Raw genomic sequence first — 14,047 nt, forward strand, 5'->3', positions numbered from 1 at the left:
GGATTTTCTCAGTTTAAACCCTTAATAAGGGAAGGCAACAGGGTTTCCCCCTCACTTTAAACCTTAACATGATGAAAAGAGGGGTTACCCTAAATTCAACCCCAAAAAATGCCGTCGCCAAAGGATGTGATAATGACAATGATAGAACCGTATAAAATCGAGGTAAAACACCCAAAATAAGCACCGTAGTTCAGAATATCGAACAGCAGGTGGCAATCCTATCCACGGAAAATATAAAGGACCAAAAAATCCAAGAAATTCTGAGTGACTCTGAAAAACAGAGATCACTACTTAGAAGTATTAAAAGTTTAATAAGAGGAGAAAAAAAGGACAATATTTCCAGTGCTGGGGTGCTTTTAAGAAACAGTCAAAGAGCACCAAAAAGCTTAAATAATTTTCTCTATATAGAGTAATATTGCTGGGATTACATGCCATCTAGTGGATGGCCTTAGATGGTTTTTTTTTAGTTATACAAAAGTCTTTTAACATCTTATGTTTTTCTAAGGTCTATAGTAAAATATGTGCATCACAGGATTATTTCTATAAGTGATACATAGATATTATATTGATTGCACTACTGTTTCTACGAGCAAAAGAGTGCATACTTACAGCGATATATTAATAATATAATATAATAAATAAAATAAAATAGTATATAATATAATAAAACAGTATATAATAGTATATATTACATTGGCATATCATATCATATTATTTTATAATATAGCTAAAAAGAGTTATAACTTGTACGATATCTAAATACTTAGGATCAATAACAATAGGCAAAAGCAAATACATTAATGCAAAAGCCACAGGAGCCATGGGATGGGGACTCCCACTGTCCCCCAGTGTCACAGCACGTTCCCATGGATGTCACTGGTGTCCTGCAGTCACCCAAGTGGTCCTGGCAGCTCTGCCTGGGTCACCTGGGGGTCCTTGGGAGGGACAGTAAGGGACACCTGGCTGGGGGTGACACCCATGGGTGACATGTCCATGTCCCCACCCATCCCCCATACTCACCCCCTGCCCCCTCGGTGTCCAGCCCCTCCCCCTCCTCCAGGGGATAAGGGGGTTCTGGGGGGCCCTGTGGGGATAAGGGGGGGTCTGAGGGGTGTCTGGGGAGGGGGTCAAGGAGAGCCATGGCTGGAGCTCCCCACTCACCTGTCCTGGGATTTCCTGAGAGCTGCAAGAAAAAGAGGATGGGGTGATCATGGGGTGCCCTGGGCCCCAACCCCACCTGGGGCCTTTAAATGCCCACTGGACCCCTGAGCCCCCACCAGACACTGATTTCTACTGGACTCCCAGGCCCCTGCACCCCAAACCACCCCTGAGGAGCCCCAGAACACCTGAGACACCCAGGTACTCCAACCCCCTCCCCAGGACCCCTGAACTGCCTTGGGACCCTGATTCTTCACACAACCCCTGAGCACCCCTCAAGCCCCCAAAAACCCCAAGAATGGGATGCAGAGAAGCCTCCAAACAGCTCCAGGATCCCTGGAGAGCTCTCAACATCCCTGCACAACTCTCCAACACCTCCCTAAAAGCCCCCAGGCGATCCCAGAGTCACCCCAATATTCCTCAAGGCCCTTCCTGGGACAGCCCAGGACCCTCCAAAATGTCCCCAAACCTGTGAGCACCCCAAGCAAAGGTCAAGGGGGGCTCAGCTTCCTCCAGGTCAGGGGCTTTGGGTGATTCCCCAAGTCCCCCCCGAGAGTGTGGGGCTTCCCCCCAGTTCCTGTAGGACCTCGGGCCCCCCCATTGTCACCCACCCCGGCGGTGCCACCAGTGACAGCCCCCGATGACAGCCAGGAGCAGGAGCAGGAACAGGAGGGTCCTGCCGACATTCACAGCCACTGCTGGGGACAGAGGGGACACATTGGGGTCACCTGGAACCCTGGAGGTCCTGAACACCCCAGTGACCCCGTGTGACCCCACCTGTGACCCAGGGTGAGCCAGGTGTCACCTCCAGGGCCAGCTCAGGGCTGAGTGCCCGGAACACGCGGTGCCCGTCCTGTCCCAGCTGGTTGGTGGCCACGCACTGGTAGGTGCCCACATGTCCCACATTGATGTCCCCGAGCTCCAGGAGGGGACCCTGGGCCACCTCCTGCCCATTGTGCAGCCAGGTGAAGGTGACAGGGGCTGAGCCCACCTGCACTGAGCAGTGCAGGGTCACGTTGTCACTTGCACGCACCTGGTGTGACAGGGGACCAGGGGTGATGGTGGCATTGGCCACGGGCACTGTGGGGACACAGACAGGGCTGGCACCGGGCGAGGTGGGATGGGGGTGCCATGGGGGGGTCACCCCCAGCCCGAGGGTCCCGCTCACCCAGGACGGTGACATTCATGGGGTCACTCTCGGCCACGCTGTCCCCGTCACTGACCCGGCACCGGTACTGGCCGCTGTCATTGTCCCCAGCCTGGCTCAGCTCCAGGCAGGGGCCGGTGCCCAGCGGTGCCCCCGAGCCCTCCCGGTGCCAGGAGAAGGACAGGGCACCTGTCCCCATGGTCACTGAGCAGTTCAGCTCCAGGCTGTCCCCAAGTGCCACCTGTCCCCCGGGGGCTGTGCTGACAGGGACACCCCTGAGAGCGGGACCCCTATGGGGGGACACAGGAGGGTTTGGGGACCCAGGGGAGGTGAGGGACACAGGAGGGGAAAGAAGGGGATTGGAGGGGAGCAGAGAGGATCCCAGTGAGCAGAAGGGGACCCTGGGAGGCACGTTGGGAACTGGGGACAATGGCGAGACCCCATGGAAAGGGAGAGACCCAGGCAGGGATGGGGAATGAGACGAGAGACTGAGGAGCCTCAGGAAATGATTTGGGGTTTAGAGATGGGTGGGTGGACCCAGGGAAGGCACAGAGACCAGAGGGTGGAGCAGGGACCTTGGAAGGGGTGGGGAATCCAGGGAGGGCTGGGGAGGACAAAGAGAGGGATGAGGGATCTGCAGAGGGAACTGGGCAGTCATGGGGGAAACCAAGAGGGACTTGGGAAATTTGGGGTGACCCAGAGAGGAGTAAAGGGAGGGATGAAGGATTCAGACAGTGGTGGGGAAACCCTCAGAGGATGTCGGGCTTCCCTGTCCCCATCCCTGCACTCACTGTGCACTGTCACTGTCACCCAGTTCGACATGCTCCACAGTGACACCACCCGGCCCGCGCAGTGGTAGAGGCCAGTGTGGTGCAGCTGCAGAGGGGACAGGGACAACTCGGTCCTATCATGGAGCCCCTCCAGTTTCCTCCCCTCGTGGTAGAAGGACACCAAGGTGACCGTGCTGTTCCACCAGCCCCGGCAGCGCAGTGTCACCGTGTCCCCCTCCAGCAGCAGCCACGCAGGCACCTGCAGCACCAGCCAGTCCGAGGGACAGAGGGGTCCTGTCACACCCGATGGCACCATGACTCCCCATTCGGTGACACCCAGCACACCAGGGGTCCTCATTTCCCACATGGGTTTCCCCACTCTGGGATGCTCTGGGATGTCCCCAGAGCAGGGCACAGGCTCTGGTTACACAGCAGGTGACCCATGGAGCGGAGACCACCCAGAGCCCTCGAGGTCTCTGCAGGTGCCAGGCTGGGGACACCCAGACACCCCTCACCATTTAAGACGGTTACGGGGGGGCTGAGCCCGGTGCCAGGTCTGCCACACTCATAGGTGCCACTCTCAGTGACACTGAAGTTGTCACGTTTCTCCTGCCCCCAGTGCTCCCAGTCCTTGTACCAGGTGGTGGCACCGGCGGTCCCCAAGCCCTGGCAGGTCAGGGTCACCCGGTCCCACAGCACCGCCGGCCTCCAGAGGGGCTCCACCAGGAGCTGGGTGGTCTGGGCACCTGTGGGTGACAGGGGACACCAGCCTGCCAGGGCCAGCGTGGGGCTGGGGACAGCGGGGTGGGGCCATGGCATCCCCCGAGGACTCACCAGCGAGGCCGAGGGACTGGGCTGGAAGGGAGAAGGGACAGGGCTGGGTGGGGGTGGCACCGTGGGGACAGCAGCATGAGGACATGGGGTTTAGGGGCTGTTCCCAAAAAGTCTCAGTGGGGGCACTGGTGTGGCACAGAGGTCTCGAGGACAGGGACACAGCAGCCAACCCTCTCCTAGCACAGGTCACCCCTGCCAGCCCCACAGACACATCCCCATGGCCCTGTGCCCATGGTCCCATTCCAGTGGCACCTGTCCCCATGGCTCAAACACATGGTGCTTGTCCCCTTGTCCCTGTCCCTGCAGCCCTTTGTCCCTGTCCCCACAGCTGCCCCAGCCCCAAGGTTCCTTCTGCCACATCCTTGTCCCCGCATCTTCATCCCCCTGTCCCTGTCCCCACATTCCTGTCTCCTGTTTCTGTCCCCAAAGCTACCCCACAGCTCTGGTCACACTGCCTCCATATCCTGCTGGCATTGGGGACATCAGGGGACCCCGCAGCCCCCCTGTGCCCCCTCCCCTCCCCATCCCTGGGCTGTCAGGCCCGTGCCCGGGGCACTCACCCCACAGGAGCAGCGCCACCTTCCCGGCCATCCCGGTGTCCCCAGCCATGTGCACTGGCTGTCACTCGCTGCCAGGGGTGGCTGTCCCCTGGGTGGTGGCTCTTTGGCCAAAGGGGAAGGAAGCGAGGTCAGGTCTCATCCCCATGTATAGGTGGCACCTGGTGGGGCAGGGTGGCCACAAGCTGGGGACAGGCTGTGGGCAGGGTGGGGACAGGATGGGGATAAGGCTGGGTGGGACACAGTGGGATATGGGGCTCCCAGGAGTGTGGGGGGCTCAGGGGGTTTGGGGATGTGGGGATGGGTGTCCAGGGGAATGGGAGGTCTCAGGGATGGGGTCCCTGGGAATGGGGGTGCTGAGGAGGGGGAGTCACTGGGAATGGGGGTCCCCAGGGCTGAGGGGACTCAGGGATGGGAGTGCAAGAGGAATGTGGGCTCCAGGGATTTGGGGTCATGGGATGGGGATGCTGGGGGAAAGGGGGATCCCGTGGCAATGGGGGCTCCTGGGAGAATCAAGGTGCCAGGGGAAGGAGGATTTCAGGGGATGGAATGAACAGGAGAGGGTTCCTTGGGAATGGGGGGTCCTGGGCCATGGAGATCCTGGGGAATGTGAGTACTGGGATACGGGTTCCAGAGACGGGGGGACATAAGAAATGGGGTACCCATGATTTGATTTCCAGGGGAATGGAGGTCCCAGGGATGGGCAATTGCTGGATGGGCCCATAGGTCTCAGCTCCTTCCCTGGGATCCTCAGATTTTGGGTCACCCAGAGCCCAGCAAAGCCCCCACACGGGGCCGGCCGCCTGGGGGTCACCCAAAACAGATTCCGAGAGGCTCTGGGTCTGTGGAGCTGCTGCAGAGGTGAGAATTATGCTGGTAGAAAAAGGCCTGCCTGTGGTTTGCTCAGCCCTGCAAGGAGCACAAAGCCCAAAGGGAGCCCAAGCAGTGGCTCTGGGAGGGGCTTTGATGGTTTTCAGAGCAGGGCTGGCTGGAAACTGCCCCTGCAGGGGCGGGCACCTGTGAGGGAACCAGTCCGGAAATGCAGCAATTGTTCATTTGTTCCTCTTTATAAGGGACAGAGAGAACCACAAAACTACTGCACAACCCACAACATTCTGCTCAACAACCTGACCCGGACCACCCTTCTTGAACAAAACCTGCAGCCTTTTGGAACCTCCTGGAAAGAATGGGTTTGGGTTTGGAATGTGTCCACAAGATAAGAGGGAAAGCTGTGGGAATACCGAACAGGGGCTCTGCCCGCCGCCATGGTGGGGCCGTGGGGAGTGACCCTGTCTGGATTCCAGGTGTCCCCAAAGCTGCTCCATCCCTGCCCTCCTCACCTGAGTGAAAGGCTGAGGGTTTGCAGGAATTGTGGTGTAAAGCCACCAGAGGTGCTGCTGTAGACCCGAGACCTGCCTGGGGTGAGGCGCTGCCTTCCTTCCATTCGGGATCATGGAGAGCGGTCACGGATGTTGTGCAGGGCGTGTGCCTGGCCCCGGGACACTGCTACGCTGCCACTGGGCACTGGGATCCAACCTGCTGCCTTGGCGGCTTCTGCCCGCTGCCGGTGGTGGTGCCGGGACCGATTGGTGGCCGTGAGTTTGCAAAAGGAGCGATTTCCCCTCCTGCCTCCCGCCCGAGGCCGCCATGGCCCCTGAGGGGATGGAGCTGGAGCGGGGCGCCCCCTGCTGGCCGGGAGTGCTCCCTGCAGCGGCCCCTGCTGGCCGCGGTTATAACTGCCACAAAAACCAACAGCGCTGAGCGGGAGGGAAAGTTCTGGGTTTGTGTTGTTGGTTCTGTTCTGCTTTATTAATTTCCTAGGAAACAGCTGTTATTCCCTTTCCTACACAATTGCCTTGAAGCCCCATCATTTTTGAAATTAAAAAGATTTTTAGACATGTGTCTTCCTTCCATTCCAGGAACATTCTCACTTTCTTTGGTAGATATTTCTCATTTAAATGAGTTGCCAACTCCTGGGTTCCAGTGTGGATGGGACAGACACCCCAAGAGAAGACACGGTCAGGGACTTGGCCACCTCATGCTTTGTCCTTTAAGCCAGCTGGGCCACCAAGGGCCCTCTCCATAGCTGGCACTTCTGATCATGCGGCCACTCAGGAGCTGGCTTTGGCAGAGCATCACACTGTCCCCAGTGTGCCATGGCTGACAGACTGATGGAAAGGCGGGGCCCTGTCTCACCAAAAGGAAGGCCTGACCAGCCCGGGCCACACGCAGCTGTTCCAAAATGTCTCCAGATATCAAACTTTTCCTGTCTCTGACACCCCACCTTTTGCCATGGCCTGATCCTGACTGCCCTGGAAAAGGGGGAGGCTCCAGAACCCCCACGGGGCCTTGGTGACATCCTCGTGTGGGGAACAGGGCAGAGGAGGTGTTTGGGACAGGGGAGAAGAGGATCCAGAGCCTCCTAAAGGCTGTGTTGGCCATCAGAGCAAGGAAGGTCCAGGGCCCTGCCAGGTTCCTGTGGTGGAGGAAACCTGCTGGGGACAGCGTCTGGGGTTTGTTCCTTATTGGGGGCTTTCCCTGGAAATCGTTTCTTGTCTGACTGTTTGGAGGCTGAACCTTGTTGCTGTTTCTGTTGGTTTTGTTCTCTTGTTGCTGATTCAGGAAATTCTTCTTCTCTCAGCCCTTTGGGATCTTTGTGCCTCCACTGGGAGGGTGAGGGGCATCAGCCCCTGGGTTTCATTGGCAGCCCAGAACTGGAGAATCCCATTCCCAAAGCCCAACAAAGCTGAACAAACACCATCTCTGCCAGTTTAACCAAAAAGCTGCATTTCGGACCAAATAAGAAGGAAATGGCTCCTGTGCCCCCTGGCACTGGGAGGAGCCTGCGGAGCCATGGGTGGACTGGGAGCACTGGGAGGGGGAAGGGGAGCACTGGGGGCCCTGTGCAGCCCCCCCGACTCGTGGTCATCACCCCAGGCAGGATGGGCCACAACGGGAGCCATGGGATGGGGACTGCCAGTGTCCCCCAGTGTCACAGCACGTTCCCACGGATGTCACTGGTGTCCTGCAGTCACCCAAGTGGTCCTGGCAGCTCTGCCTGGGTCACCTGGGGGTCCTTGGGGGGAACAGTAAGGGACACCTGGCTGGGGGTGACACCCATGGGTGACATGTCTGTGTCCCCACCCATCCCCCATACTCACCCCCTGCCCCCTCGGTGTCCAGCCCCTCCCCCTCCTCCAGGGGATAAGGGGTTTCTGGGGGGCGCTGTGGGGATAAGGGGGGGTCTGAGGGGTGTCTGGGGAGGGGGTCAAGGAGAGCCATGGCTGGAGCTCCCCACCGACCTGTCCTGGGATTTCCTGGCAGCTGCAAGAAAAAGAGGACGGGGTGATCATGGGGTGCCCTGGGCCCCAACCCCACCTGGGGCCTTTAAATGCCCACTGGACCCCTGAGCCCCCACCAGACACTGATTTCTACTGGACTCCCAGGCCCCTGCACCCCAAACCACCCCTGAGGAGCCCCAGAACACCTGAGACACCCAGGTACTCCAACCCCCTCCCCAGGACCCCTGAACTGCCTTGGGACCCTGATTCTTCACACAACCCCTAAGCACCCCTCAAGCCCCCAAAAACCCCAAGAATGGGATGCAGAGAAGCCTCCAAACAGCTCCAGGATCCCTGGAGAGCTCTCAACATCCCTGCACAACTCTCCAACACCTCCCTAAAAGCCCCCAGGCGATCCCAGAGTCACCCCAATATTCCTCAAGGCCCTTCCTGGGACAGCCCAGGACCCTCCAAAATGTCCCCAAACCTGTGAGCACCCCAAGCAAAGGTCAAGGGGGGCTCAGCTTCCTCCAGGTCAGGGGCTTTGGGTGATGCCTCAAGTGCCCCCCCAGTGTGTGGGGCTTCCCCCCAGTTCCTGTAGGACCTCGGGCCCCCCCATTGTCACCCACCCCGGCGGTGCCACCAGTGACAGCCCCCGATGACAGCCAGGAGCAGGAGCAGGAACAGGAGGGTCCTGCCGACATTCACAGCCACTGCTGGGGACAGAGGGGACACATTGGGGTCACCTGGAACCCTGGAGGTCCTGAACACCCCAGTGACCCCGTGTGACCCCACCTGTGACCCAGGGTGAGCCAGGTGTCACCTCCAGGGCCAGCTCAGGGCTGAGTGCCCGGAACACGCGGTGCCCGTCCTGTCCCAGCTGGTTGGTGGCCACGCACTGGTAGGTGCCCACATGTCCCACATCGATGTCCCCGAGCTCCAGGAGGGGACCCTGGGCCACCTCCTGCCCATTGTGCAGCCAGGTGAAGGTGACAGGGGCTGAGCCCACCTGCACTGAGCAGTGCAGGGTCACGTTGTCACCTGCACGCACCTGGTGTGACAGGGGACCAGGGGTGATGGTGGCATTGGCCACGGGCACTGTGGGGACACAGACAGGGCTGGCACCAGGCGAGGTGGGATGGGGGTGCCATGGGGGGTCACCCCCAGCCCGAGGGTCCCGCTCACCCAGGACAGTGACATTCATGGGGTCACTCTCAGCCACGCTGTCCCTGTCACTGACCCTGCACCGGTACTGGCCGCTGTAATTGTCCCCAGCCTGGCTCAGCTCCAGGCAGGGGCCAGTGCCCAGCGGTGCCCCCGAGCCCTCCCGGTGCCAGGAGAAGGACAGGGCACCTGTCCCCACGGCCACCGTGCAGCTCAGCACCAGGCTGTCCCCAAGTGCCACCTGTCCCCCGGGGGCTGTGCTGACAGGGACACCCCCGAGAGCGGGACCCCTATGGGGGGACACAGGAGGGTTTGGGGACCCAGGGGAGGTGAGGGACACAGGAGGGGAAAGAAGGGGATTGGAGGGGAGCAGAGAGGATCCCAGTGAGCAGAAGGGGACCCTGGGAGGCACGTTGGGAACTGGGGACAATGGCGAGACCCCATGGAAAGGGGGAGAGACCCAGGCAGGGATGGGGAACCAGACAAGAGACTGAGGAACCTCAGGGAATGATTTGGGGTTTAGAGATGGGTGGGTGGACCCAGGGAAGGCAGAGAGACCAGAGGGTGGAGCAGGGACCTTGGAAGGGGTGGGGAATCCTGGGGAGGACAAAGAGAGGAATGAGGGATCTGCAGAGGGAACTGGGCAGTCATGGGGGAAACCAAGAGGGACTTGGGAAATTTGGGGTGACCCAGAGAGGAGTAAAGGGAGGGATGAAGGATTCAGACAGTGGTGGGGAAACCCTCAGAGGATGTCGGGCTTCCCTGTCCCCATCCTTGCACTCACTGTGCACTGTCACTGTCACCCAGTTCGACATGCTCCACAGTGACAGCACCCGGCCCGCGCAGTGGTAGAGGCCACTGTGGTGCAGCCGCAGGGGGGACAGGGGCAACTCGGTCCTATCATGGAGCCCCTCCAGTTTCCTCCCCTCGTGGTAGAAGGACACCAAGGTGACCGTGCTGTTCCACCAGCCCCGGCAGCGCAGTGTCACCGTGTCCCCCTCCAGCAGCAGCCACGCAGGCACCTGCAGCACCAGCCAGTCGGGGGACAGAGGGGTCCTGTCACACCCGATGGCACCAAGACTCCCCATTCGGTGACACCCAGCACAGCAGGGGTCCTCATTTCCCACATGGGTTTCCCCACTCTGGGATGCTCTGGGATGTCCCCAGAGCAGGGCACAGGCTCTGGTTACACAGCAGGTGACCCATGGAGCGGAGACCACCCAGAGCCCTCGAGGTCCCTGCAGGTGCCAGGCTGGGGACACCCAGACACCCCTCACCATTTAAGACGGTTACGGGGGGGCTGAGCCCGGTGCCAGGTCTGCCACACTCATAGGTGCCACTCTCAGTGACACTGAACTTGTCGCGTTTCTCCTGCCCCCAGCGCTGCCCGTCCTTGTACCAGGTGGTGGCACCGGCGGTCCCCGAGCCCTGGCAGGTCAGTGTCACCCGGTCCCACAGCACCGCCGGCCTCCAGAGAGGCTCCACCAGGAGCTGGGTGGTCTGGGCACCTGTGGGTGACAGGGGACACCAGCCTGCCAGGGCCAGCGTGGGGCTGGGGACAGCGGGGTGGGGCCATGGCATCCCCTGAGGACTCACCAGCGAGGCCGAGGGACTGGGCAGGAAGGGAGAAGTGACAGGGCTGGGTAGGGGTGGCACCGTGGGGACAGCAGCATGAGGACATGGGGTTTAGGGGCTGTTCCTAAAAAGTCTCAGTGGGGGCACTGGTGTGGCACAGAGGTCTCGAGGACAGGGACACAGCAGCCAACCCTCTCCTAGCACAGGTCACCCCTGCCAGCCCCACAGACACATCCCCATGGCCCTGTGCCCATGGTCCCATTCCAGTGGCACCTGTCCCTATGGCCCAAACACATGGTGCTTGTCCCCTTGTCCCTGTCCCTGCAGCCCTTTGTCCCTGTCCCCACAGCTGCCCCAGCCCCAAGGTTCCTTCTGCCACATCCTTGTCCCCGCATCTTCATCCCCCTGTCCCTGTCCCCACATTCCTGTCTCCTGTTTCTGTCCCCAAAGCTACCCCACAGCTCTGGTCACACTGCCTCCATACCCTGCTGGCATTGGGGACCTCTGGGGACCCCGCAGCCCCCCTGTGCCCCCTCCCCTCCCCATCCCTGGGCTGTCAGGCCCGTGCCCGGGGCACTCACCCCACAGGAGCAGCGCCACCTTCCCGGCCATCCTGGTGTCCCCAGCCATGTGCACTGGCTGTCACTCGCTGCCAGGGGTGGCTGTCCCCTGGGTGGTGGCTCTTTGGCCAAAGGGGAAGGAAGCGAGGTCAGGTCTCATCCCCATGTGTAGGTGGCACCTGGTGGGGCTGGGTGGCCACAAGCTGGGGACAGGCTGTGGGCAGGGTGGGGACAGGATGGGGACAAGGCTGGGTGGGACACAGTGGGACATGGGGCTCCCAGGAGTGTGGGGGGCTCAGGGGGTTTGGGGATGTGGGGATGGGTGTCCAGGGGAATGGGAGGTCTCAGGGATGGGGTCCCTGGGAATGGGGGTGCTGAGGAGGGGGAGTCACTGGGAATGGGGGTCCCCAGGGCTGAGGGGATTCAGGGATGGGAGTGCCAGAGGAATGTGGGCTCCAGGGATTTGGGGTCATGGGATGGGGATGCTGGGGGAAAAGGGGATCCCGTGGCAATGGGGGTTCCTGGAAGAATCAAGGTGCCAGGGGAAGGAGGATTTCAGGGGATGGAATGAACAGGAGAGGGTTCCTTGGGAATGGGGGGTCCTGGGCCATGGAGATCCTGGGGAATGTGAGTACTGGGATACGGGTTCCAGAGACGGGGGGACATAAGAAATGGGGTACCCATGATTTGATTTCCAGGGGAATGGAGGTCCCAGGGATGGGCAATTGCTGGATGGGCCCATAGGTCTCAGCTCCTTCCCTGGGATCCTCAGATTTTGGGTCACCCAGAGCCCAGCAAAGCCCCCACAAGGGGCCGGCCGCCTGGGGGTCACCCAAAACAGATTCCGAGAGGCTCTGGGTCTGTGGAGCTGCTGCAGAGGTGAGAATTATGCTGGTAGAAAAAGGCCTGCCTGTGGTTTGCTCAGCCCTGCAAGGAGCACAAAGCCCAAAGGGAGCCCAAGCAGTGGCTCTGGGAGGGGCTTTGATGGTTTTCAGAGCAGGGCTGGCTGGAAAGTGCCCCTGCAGGGGCGGGCACCTGTGAGGGAACCAGTCCGGAAATGCAGCAATTGTTCATTTGTTCCTCTTTATAAGGGACAGAGAGAACCACAAAACTACTGCACAACCCACAACATTCTGCTCAACAACCTGACCCGGACCATCCTTCTTGAACAAAACCTGCAGCCTTTTGGAACCTCCTGGAAAGAATGGGTTTGGGTTTGGAATGTGTCCACCAGATAAGAGGGAAAGCTGTGGGAATACTGAGCAGGGGCTCTGCCTGCGGCCATGGTGGGGCCGTGGGGAGTGACCCTGTCTGGATTCCAGGTGTCCCCAAAGCTGCTCCATCCCTGCCCTCCTCACCTGAGTGAAAGGCTGAGGGTTTGCAGGAACTGTGGTGTAAAGCCACCAGAGGTGCCGCTGTGGACACGACACCTGCCTGGGGTCAGGCCCTGCCTTCCTTCCATTCGGGATCATGGAGAGCGGTCGCGGGTGTTGTGCAGGGCGTGTGCCTGGCCCCGGGACACTGCTACGCTGCCAGTGGGCACTGGGATCCAACCTGCTGCCTTGGCGGCTTCTGCCCGCTGCCGGTGGTGGTGCCGGGACCGATTGGTGGCCGTGAGTTTGCAAAAGGAGCGATTTCCCCTCCTCCCTCCCGGCCGAGGCCGCCATGGCCCCTGAGGGGATGGCGCTGGAGCGGGGCGCCCCCTGCTGGCCGGGAGTGCTCCCTGCAGCGCCCCCTGCTGGCCGCGGTTATAACTGCCACAAAAACCAACAGCGCTGAGCGGGAGGGAAAGTTCTGGGTTTGAGTTGTTTGTTCTCTTCTGCTTTATAAATTTCCTAGGAAACAGATGTTATTCCCTTTCCTACGCTTTTGCCTTGAAGCCCCATCATCAGTTTTGAAATTAAAAAGATTTTTAGACATGTGTCTTCTTTCCATTCCAGGAACGCTCCCATTTACCTTGGCAGATATTTCTCATTTAAACGAGTTGCCAACTCCTGGGTTCCAGCCTGGATGGGACAGACACGCCAAGAGAAGACACGGTCAGGGACTTGGCCATCTCATGCTTTGTCCTTTGAGCCAGTTGGGCCACCAAGGGCCCTCTCCCCAGCTGGCACTCCTGGTCACCCGGCCACTCAGGAGCTGGTTTTTCCAGAGCATCACACTGTCCCCAGTGTGCCATGGCTGACAGACTGATGGACAGACGGGGCCCTGTCTCACCATAAGCAAGGCCTGACCCACCCCTGCTACACACAGGTGTTCCAAAATATCTCCAGACATCAAACTTTTCCTGTCTCTGACACCCTGCCCTGTGCCATTGCCTGATCCCGACTGCCCTGGGAAAGGAGGCGGCTCCAGAATCCCCACAGGGCCTTTGTGACATCCTCGTGTGGGGAACAGGGCAGAGGAGGGTTTGGGACAGGGGAGAAGAGAATCCAGAGCCTCCTGAAGGCCACTTTGGCCATCAGAGCAAGGAAGGTACAGAGCCCTCCCAGGTTCTTCTGGTGGAGGAAACCTGCTGGGGGAAATGTCTGGGGTTTGTTCCTTTTTGGGGGCTTTCCCTGGAAATTGTTCCTTGTGTGACAATTTGGACTCTGAACCTTGTTGCTGTTGCTGTTGGTTTTATTCTCTCTCATTGCTGTTTCAGGAAATTGTTCTTCTCTCAGCCCTTTGGCATCTTTGTGCCCCCACGGGGAGGGATTGGGGCAGTTTTTAGTGGCAGCACACCTACGAGTGGGTGCCCATGGGTGGGGACCCCCAGTGCCCCCAGTTCCCCCCAGTGTCACAGCACATTCCTGTGGATGTCACCGGGTTCCCGCGGTCGCCCCTGGGGTCCCCGCAGCTCCGCGTTGGTCACCTGGGGATCCTGGAGGGTGGTGGCACGGGGGGACGCTGTGAGAGACACGAGCTGTGGGATCTGGGTGGGGTGACACTGGTGGGTGACGTGTCCCTCTGCGTGTGTCCCCCCCGTACTCACCCCCTGCCCTCTTGGTGACCACGACGT

General features: G+C 59.9%; 1 protein-coding gene and 1 long non-coding RNA gene across 2 annotated transcripts; both read right to left on the minus strand.

Moving 5' to 3' along the window:
• Positions 1-702: 702 nt before the first annotated feature.
• On the minus strand, positions 703-1,853 carry LOC139605406 (uncharacterized). Its single transcript, XR_011684343.1, has 3 exons — positions 1,770-1,853; positions 1,162-1,183; positions 703-935 (listed from the first exon to the last, which is right to left on the minus strand). It is a non-coding gene; the product is annotated as an uncharacterized lncRNA (long non-coding RNA).
• A 5,881-nt stretch (positions 1,854-7,734) lies between these two features.
• LOC139605373 (Fc receptor-like protein 3) lies at positions 7,735-11,116 on the minus strand. The gene is made up of 7 exons (XM_071456708.1): positions 11,068-11,116; positions 10,205-10,419; positions 9,696-9,933; positions 8,933-9,166; positions 8,543-8,845; positions 8,377-8,463; positions 7,735-7,790 (listed from the first exon to the last, which is right to left on the minus strand). Exons 1-7 carry the CDS (start codon positions 11,114-11,116, stop codon positions 7,735-7,737), a joined length of 1,182 nt encoding a protein of 393 aa, XP_071312809.1.
• Between the last annotated feature and the right edge of the window lie 2,931 nt (positions 11,117-14,047).

Source organism: Agelaius tricolor, unplaced genomic scaffold (assembly GCF_023055355.1).
Source record: "Agelaius tricolor isolate 1412-34295 unplaced genomic scaffold, bAgeTri1.0.p SCAF_66, whole genome shotgun sequence".
NCBI lineage: Eukaryota > Metazoa > Chordata > Aves > Passeriformes > Icteridae > Agelaius > Agelaius tricolor.